We start from the raw sequence: 9,250 nt of genomic DNA on the forward strand, positions 1-9,250 counted from the left end.
GCTTAACATAGTTCGGATAGATATTTCGATCCACTCGTGTCTTCGAGCTTGAAAATCTTTTTAAAGAAACTTAAGTTTGTCTAATTTAATATTTCAAAGACAAAAGTCTTTTTGTTGACAATCAGACAATGGGAGAATTCAAAATAAACTATCAATGTTTTGGACTGTGGAGTCCCGTAAAAACCCATGCATACACAGAGAAAGCATGCAAAGAGCAGACACAAAGACCCAGGGTCCAAGCTGGGACCCAAACCAGGAACCGTCTTGTTTAAGGCAACGATGCAAACCACCACACCACTGCAGCCCAGGAAGTCTGTATTCAAGGATAAAAATACCCCTCACAACATGATCCCACTTAACAAGAACAATTAAATGTTTCCATGGCAACTTTTTACATGCAAGTATGTCCAATATGTGTCCATAACCTGAATACAACATATTTATATCCAGTAAAGGGATTATACATATTTATATATAAGATTACACACTAATACACACAAAGACTCTAACATACACCATGCCATATATGTTTAAAGTTACATTGGTACATCCTACTAACATGTATTCATAGTTGTGGTGAGATGATAATATTCCCAAGACTTGGGCAGCTTTTTTTTTTTTTTCTTTTTTTTTTTTTTTTACAATGAATGGTGCTTTAGATGCATTTATGGAGGCAAAAATCATTAAATAAAGTTGCCTCAACTAAAAAATGAAGTTTAAATGCACAGCTAACATGTGAAGGTGACATTTAGAGCTAGCTCATCTTTTTTATTGGTAACTAATTACTCAACTAAATTAGAAAGAAATGTTAAAATGACTAATTTGTAGTTTTAGATTCAGCGCTTATTTATTGTTTTGATTTTCACACAGATTGAGTGAATTTTCCAGTGATTTTCTGCTTTGTGATGAGCAGATATAGCAGCTGGTTGTCTGGTTTGCTGCTATAGTTACAGTTATACAGTAAATAAATCAAATAAAGATAAATAATAGATCAATCTTTTTTTTTTTTTTTTTTTTAAACTGTCATAAGTGGCTTATTGCAAATTTTGTAGCACCAGGCATTTAGGTGTTAAACATATGAGGGTTTGTGTTTAGAAAATGTCTTTTTTTTTTTTCTTTAATATGTTCATTGTGTATTTCTCTCTTATCATAACATTTACCCCCCTCTGAATAAAAGTTGTAATGAGTTTAAAAACCTCTTTTAGTCATCAACAAAATAAAATACAATGTACGCCCTGCCTTCCTGCTCCTCCTGCACTCACTCAGCTTATCCAACAGGATTAACACGCACCTGTCCTCAATCATCACCCATAAAGCCAGAGACTGTCCAACATGTGGGGTGATCTCATGAGTGAGTGTGATCTCTATACACAAAAAATGAGTTGATTTAAGTCTACAGTTTAAGTCTCTAGTTAAAGCTGGGGTAGGTAATCTTGCTCAGAGATATTTTTTTCTTTTACTCTGGGTGAAGTGGTTCCTCGTTAGTAGTCTATACATTTTGTAATCATGAATGATAAGAAATATAGTTAGACCCCTCAGTTTACTGTCAATCTATGAAAACTGTGACCAATCCAAACTTTCCGGCTGAATTGAAGTTGTTCATGGCTGAGTAAATGCAGGAAGGGTTTCCCCGACCCTGCTCGGTATATTTGCCTCCTCCCGCTAAACAGCCGAGAAAGACAAAATTGTTGGTGGAAAAAGCTGCGAACTAGAAAAGCACTCAGAGAGCGCAAACCTCCGCCACAGCATTTACAAAAGCCAAGACAGGGTGCCACTTTCAGACCTTGCCAGCTCCCCAGCATTACCTACTAAAAAAGAATGTTGCTGCTCCTCTGTATTACATTGAGAAACTGTTTTATAGATGCATGACAGCAAAGAAAAACTCTTGTCAGGAGAAAGTAAAGAACCGAATGAATCTAAACAGTGAAACACGGAGGTGGTAGTTTCATGGTTTGGAGCAGTTTTGTTGCATCAGGGCCAGGTTGTTGTCTTTGGTGAAATCATTTGTTCTGACATGGAAAAGAAACAGAATATGTGTCCACCAGGTAAATCTCAGGAGGAAAATGGATCATGTTGCAATACTGAAATGTTTTACATGTTTTACAAACAAAACGGTAAACATGTGCAAAATTCATGTCTAAAGGTTTTCTAAAAGTCATGTCCTGTGTATAAAGCCCTAGAATGATGGAAAATTTTGTCTTTGATTTGCTCCAACTTGCTTGCTCCACATTTAAATAAATGTTTGCTCAAACAGGTGAGTTTGAGATCCTTCCTTTTGTAACCTCATGAAGGGAAATAATCATTCCCCCTCGTAGTGAATACTGCCATTGACACCACACACATCAGGCATGGACAGGCACTAATGAACATGTGAAGGTTAAGACACAAAAAAGCCTGCAAGCCACTTTTAGAATGGCAAGGACTAAGGCTGAATTTGAGGTTATATGCTGTGAAAACAACGTTGTCAGAAAATGTTGAAAGAATGTATCATATAGGACCTTTAAAGGTTATGTTGTAGAATGACCTAATCAAAGTTTCAGTCCAAAATAAAACCACCTCTATCCTACTGTCCAATGTATGATAAAATCTATTCATCTATAAAAACATGAAAAGGCCTTCCTGAGAGCCAGACCTGGTGTTTGGCTTTTAGTTGGTGACAGTGGTGTAGTCCAGGGTATACGCGGGTATACGGAGGATACCCTCTTCTTTTTCAGTCAGCATTTAGTATACCCTCTTCTAAATCTTGTATGACGCTGTTTTTCCAGTTACAAACATCCCTACACATGTAGCGACATCACCCAGCAGCTCAGCTAAGGTTACCTTTGCTACACTGGTGCAGTTAGTCAACAGCTGCGTTAACTTCAGCCTGAACAGACCAAAAAAAGCTATATGTATATATGTCTATGTCTCTCGTGTGCCAGTATTGGTTTAGTCATTTCATAACTCTTCCTCCCTGAAACCGAAGAGCAGAAATTATGTGACAATAAGCAAATATACTGATGGATTTTTTTTAGGATACTTTTTTTCTGTTTTTAAAACAAGGACATAAGAATTGAGAGTAATTGAGAGTATACCCACTTCTTGATGGACCACTACACCACTGGTTGGTGACTGAGAGAAAACTGAAGGGGAAAACCCACAAGCTCCCATGCTGCATTCAATAAGAGAAACATTTATTTTTAACCCTCATTAAGATTCATTTGGCTTTGTAATCTGACAGAGAATGTAAAACTAAAAAGTAAAAACAGTGACACTTTAAAACTATTGATTGTGCAAAGTAACACTCTGATGTGTTTAAAGGTGTGGTTTGCAACTAAATTAAAGATCAACTACAGCAATTTTTTATGAATCATTAAAACAGTTTCTATCTGTATCAAAAAAAAAATTTTCTTATCTTTTAATTAGTCATTCATATCTACTTGCTGTAGCTGCAGTATTTGTATCACCATTTATACTACGGTGTCTCTGAACGGACAAACAACTCTGTGTATGCTTTGTCTGACAGGTGCGAGAGCATCGTTTCAGATTTTAAAAATGCTTTCACGCATCTGTACTACAGCCACAGGTGCACCTGAGGTCACTGAATCCACTCACTGGTACAAACAGGGTTATAGCTGGAAGAATTTTGGCCACTGCTGGCCACCGTCCAATCGCTACATTCTCTACTGCAGGCATTTGAGGTCATTTCTGTTCCCACCGTTACCACTAGATGTCAGTATTTATCACACTGCGTATTTTATATAAACAAGGCTTTTGTTGATGTTCTAAAAAAAAAGCCAACTATGTGTCTTGCGTTTTTTTTTAAAATAGATTTTAAACAACAATGGAGCTCTGACACAGGAGAATAAACTTTATAAATATTAGCTACATATGCAAAACCTGTTAGTAGAACCTTTTTTTTTATTTTATTGGTCATGGGATTTGTTGACAAAAACAAAAATACATAAAACCTTACAAATTTTAGGCATTATAAAATGTATCCAAAACATATTTTTCTTATAACTTCTATGATATCGACCACATTATATCCAAGTCATCCAGTCCAAAAAGAAAGTTTTACCAAAGAGAAAAGAGATGAACATGTAAAGCAGCGTGTATTTTAATGACCACTCCGACTGTGTGACCTCAACATTAGTGTGAGGCGTCAGTCATTGTAAAAACAGGCAAATCAACAAACAATGTGTTTTCTCAAACCAAAAATTATGTTTATCTTCTTTTTTTCACCATTGTATGCATCAGTGTTTCCTGATTATATGAAAGGTACAAACTGGAAGGGATGGACAACACACAAAACAAGTCACAATGATGTTTAAAAGATATTTATAAATGTCTGATCTGGCTCATAAAGCTGTAGAAGCAGAAATCAGGAGGATTAGACATTTCAATTAAAAAAAAAAAAAAAAAAAAAAGAAAAAAGAAAACAACAAAAACCTAAAAGAGTATTTCTAGCTGTGAAGATGTGTTGCTGCCACAGAGACGTCCAGTCCTTTGGCCTGCGTTTGCTCCTCGTGTTCATTCTGAATATCAAATAGGTACAATACGCATGTAAGCTATGAACAGGAAGCTGCTATGGTCTCTTTCTGTATTTAGTTTGTTTGTTCAGTCTCTGCTCCTCTTCTGTCCTTTATTGCTTCAGGAATCACACTCCAGCTGCTCTAACTCCTCTCGTAGGGCCTTTGCCCGGCCCAGCTTTTCCAGCTGATCCTGTGTTGGCTGCTTTATTTCCCCTGAGTCCACTTTCTGCTGCAGCTCCTCGACCTGCCGCAGCTTCTTTTTCAGGTTCTTTATCTTCTTTATTTTTTCAGCCGCCGCCGCTGAAGAGTCAACGGTAGACGAGACGGAGTCCGGCGCCTCCGTCTTGCCTCTCTCGGCAATGGACACGTTCTCCACGGCTTCACACACTGATTCCACCTCTGCATTGCCGTCCTGGTCCTGCTGCTGCTGTTTCCGTTTTTCTTTCCGTTTCATGTTGCGCTTGGCAGATTTCGAGAGCCCCGCCATCTCGCTGTCCCCGCAGCCGGGGATCTTTTGCTGCTGCTGCTGCTTTGGCGGAGCTGCCTCAGATGGGCTCAGGCCCGGAGGCAGATCTGGTTTGCTCTTAAAAAACTTGACGTACTTGTTCTCATACCTAAAAAACAACAAAATATTCTTTTCAAATGACAAATATTCACTTTGCTCTCTAATAATGGACACTGTAGTTTAAAAAAGAAGAAAGATAAAAGCATGCAAACATCGTTTCAGGTCTGAAAGGCAGATTCACGCCTCTGGGTTGAATGGGAAACCACAAAGACACCAAACATAAAAATGTCCAACTGGAACGATGATGAAATTAAAGAGCTTCTACCCTTAAGAGCCAACACACAAATTCAGTCTAATTTAAGAAATGGAAACTTGTTTATGACCAGATTTTGCATCACTTCCTTCCTCCTGCACCAATCTGCCCGCACCTCGTCTACACCAAACTGAGTAATTTCAGCGGTGGTGAAGTGTCGTAAATCCACATGTATAAAACAGCCTATTGTTACTGTATGTGCAGATATGTGAGGAAGGGGGGGGGGGGGGGGGTGCACTTACACAGGGACCTCCTCCTGAGGCACATAGCCATCCTTTACCCGCCTCGGCTTCCTCCATGTCCCGTCAGGTCGCTGAGTTGCAGCAATGTATTTCCCTGAAAGTCGAGCAGAGTGTTCAGAGTACATCCAACTCTCCCAGTAGTTTAAATGGTTTTACTGGATCGTCATATAAATGCCATTACAAATTCTAAGTCGTCATTAGCTTTGTATTAATATGCTGAATCCAATGGCATGTCAGCCTTTTCATTTTAAACCTAAAAAATGTCACCAAGTGAACCAGATACAACAAACATATTTACACTGCTTGAAGTACTTATTGGTTAATTTACTGTTATATGGTGCTGTACAGTACAGCTGTACAGTACACCATAAATTTAAGAAAGAGTAACGAGGCTTCTTAGACTTTTATTGTTCACAAGAAACCATAAAAGCAGTGATGTGTTGCAGTGCAGTCGAGAAGTGCTGCTACAGGTTTTGTAAACCACATGATGTACAACACATTACTGACACATCACTGTGATTATTCAAAGTAAGCATTATTTGATTTTGCTTGCTTTGTTGCTATATAAATAGAGAAATATTGGGCCTTGTGCATACATGAACGGAATGCATCTGTGGTTGTTGTAAAAAGAGAAAGAATAACTTGTGGTGAAGTGTTTAATACATGTTGTGTTTAATACATACAGGAAAAAGTTTTATTAAACATGCCATGCTTTGCTTTATTAAATATATTGTACAATAGAGTTAGTTGTATCTGCTTCACAACTTTCATGGGACTCTAAATTTATAAGCATGATTAATGAATTAAAAAAAATCATTCTGTGGTTAAACTTTACCAGCAATGATGGCTTCATTAAAAGACAGAACACAAACCGTAAAGTCAGAAGCAAAAATACAGCACAATATCATAATAAACAAAAGATGAAAAAGATATAAATAAAACTTAATTGATGAGTATGTTGTCATTTCTGCACTTTTCAGAAGTTCCTTTTAGACTTGAGGAGTGAACATAAAACAAACATCACCAAAAGGTTGCTGCGCCCAACATTAATCTGTGCTGCTTCATAATTACATATATAATTATACATAATTACATATATCCAGAAATGCTTTAGAAGTGCAGTATTATTTGGCTATAGGGCAGTGACGATATGCTTTTGTCCCGATTTAAATTTGATTCCGATTTTTTTTTAAGAGGCTGATTTGATTTAAATTGAAATTCTGACAATTCTTGGATATTCCTGATTTTTGTAGATTAAAAACAAAAAAAAATGTATACAATTTTTTCGTGTCATTTTTCTTGATTTCACTTAGGAAAGAATAACACAGTACCATCATTCTGCTGCTATAATGCCGGAGAAGATAAGTTAAAGATCAATTTAAAAAAAACAATAAAAATGACAAAAATTTTATTATGGATTATTTTCATTTATTTGAAAAAAAAATCTATTTTTTAAAGAAAAGAATCGATTTTAAAATTGTCAAGCAAAAAAAAAAAGAAAAAAAAAAGAAAATCCAGATTTTTAAAAAGATTTTTATTCAATTTTCCCACCTCTATTTGGCTAAGTGACAAAAAACTAAACCATGACAATTTTTTCCCCTAAAGTTTTAAAGTTTTTCTTCTAAAGTTTTAACTTTATATTTGAGAATACCCACATCCATCTCCATGGATACAAAGCTTTCTGTGTTTAATTTTAAGTTTCAGCTAGTCATGTTTTTTTTTTTAAATATATGCTTCAAGTTATAATTTTGAAACAAAACAAAGACAATAGAATCCATTTAAAAAAGTGTCACTTTTAAAACAATGTATCTCACTGTTTCTGGCTTTTGTTTAACTCCAAATTATTCTCTCACACTACTGCAAAGAAAATCAGTAAGTTTACTGCATTTACTATATCTGATGAATGTTTATATGAATAATTACCAATTTAAACTTATAGTGGCATACATTCTTTATTCATTATTATCAATATTATTATCATTATTATTATTATCAAAACATAAATTTTCACACATGGGATAAATGGACATACTGTAAATTTATCATTTTCTGTTACGTTAACCTACTAGATTTTTTTTTTCCAATTGTAATTTAACTTTTTCATAGTCGTAGCTTGTTTTGGACAATTTCATTTAAAGAATAATTAAAAAACATTATCATTTATTAAAATGCTGATTAAAAAAAAAGAAGAAGAAGAAGCTACAAACGGTAGCTTTAACATTTGATTACACAAAATGTTTAGGTTTCGGCTAAGGATATGTATGGAAATAAGAACCTATGTAACCCCTTTTTACATAATCTCTTTTGGTATACTAAACAAGAACATTTTAACATCTTGTTTTCATATAAGAAACAAACTTTGTTAGATTAGACTCTTGTCATTCGTGATGAACTCAGAGGTGTTTTTTTGTTGTTTTTTTTTAAAAACTTTTTTTCCACTTATGTTTGATATTTTAAAGTTCAAACTTGACATCTTCAAGTCTTTTTCAAAGTATTTAAAAACTTGAAATGTAAACTTAGTATAATACATAACATATGCCTGAGGGATTCCTATAATAATGTCATATTTTAAATTGATCATAACTGTACACAGCCGGAAAGCTAAGTGATGCTAGCAAGCTAATGCAGCAACTCTAAAGATAATTACACAAAAAAAAGTAATATTTATATAAGAAAGAGTCGATAAAACACTAGGTGACAAAGGTAAGCATAGAAGTACATTCTTGTTTGCAGTAGATTTTCGATCAAAACAATATTTACATTGATAACAGAGCGATAGCAACAGGCTAACTGGTGACTTGATAGTTAGCATCATGAGCTAACAACAAAACAATGCATCGAAATCAAAAACGTTTTTTTAAAATCCATATTAATAATCGATGCACACTGAAACACAGGCTGAGCTGAAAGCATAGATGTGTTTAATGTAAAAAAAAAAAAAAAAAATGTTTACTTCAAATGGACAAAGGTCTGCCACATGCATCAGCCTTACCAGACTCATCTGTGACATAAGGGGTTGCCATTTTGCAGTAATCTGCTGCTGCTCCGCTCCCCTCCGTCTGTTGGTCGTTGCGTGCCTTGCCGTCACCTCCCTCACTTTAATCACACACAGCTTTTTAATTAAACATTTGTATTGGAGTTGTTCCTTTACAGGGGACGAAAGCGGTCATGGCAGCGTAATACAGTCTGTAATGTAGACGGATGGTACACGCTGTGGCGTGCGTCAAAAGGTGACAAAACGAGCGCACCCTTTTCTTTTACTCGGAAATGACGACGTTGAGTGGCGGTTGCCAGGTTTGGTTAATTAGACGGGTGAATAAACATTTTTCAATAGGTTGAAAGTAAAAGTAGCAATTAAAACAATATTACTAACATTATCAATATCAACACCACAAGATAAGGCAAGACAAGTTTATTTGTAAAGCACATTTTATGTGCAAGACAATTCAAGTGTAAAAGTATATTAAAAACAAACTTTTGGAAGAAATAAAATATGTTAAATAAATCAGAATCAGAAATACTTAATTGATATCGGGAGGGAAATTCTTTGTTTTCCAGATGCTCCATGCATGATAAATAAATAAATAAATAAATCTGTATAAGATCTGAATGCATTTTGGTTCTAAACCATTCAGTGCTCTACCAAAAGGATTTTGAAGTCAGTTCTTTGACTGCT

The 9,250-nt window shown here is 35.4% G+C and overlaps 1 protein-coding gene across 1 annotated transcript; it reads right to left on the minus strand.

Moving 5' to 3' along the window:
* Positions 1 to 3,880: 3,880 nt before the first annotated feature.
* pym1 (PYM homolog 1, exon junction complex associated factor) lies at positions 3,881 to 8,755 on the minus strand. The gene is made up of 3 exons (XM_079239116.1): positions 8,567 to 8,755; positions 5,575 to 5,668; positions 3,881 to 5,128 (listed from the first exon to the last, which is right to left on the minus strand). The coding sequence occupies exons 1-3, from the start codon at positions 8,595 to 8,597 to the stop codon at positions 4,633 to 4,635; spliced, it is 621 nt and encodes a 206-aa protein (XP_079095242.1). The 5' UTR covers positions 8,598 to 8,755; the 3' UTR covers positions 3,881 to 4,632.
* Between the last annotated feature and the right edge of the window lie 495 nt (positions 8,756 to 9,250).

The sequence above is a fragment of the Telmatherina bonti genome (genome assembly GCF_933228915.1).
Source record: "Telmatherina bonti genome assembly, chromosome: 4".
Lineage (NCBI taxonomy): Eukaryota > Metazoa > Chordata > Actinopteri > Atheriniformes > Telmatherinidae > Telmatherina > Telmatherina bonti.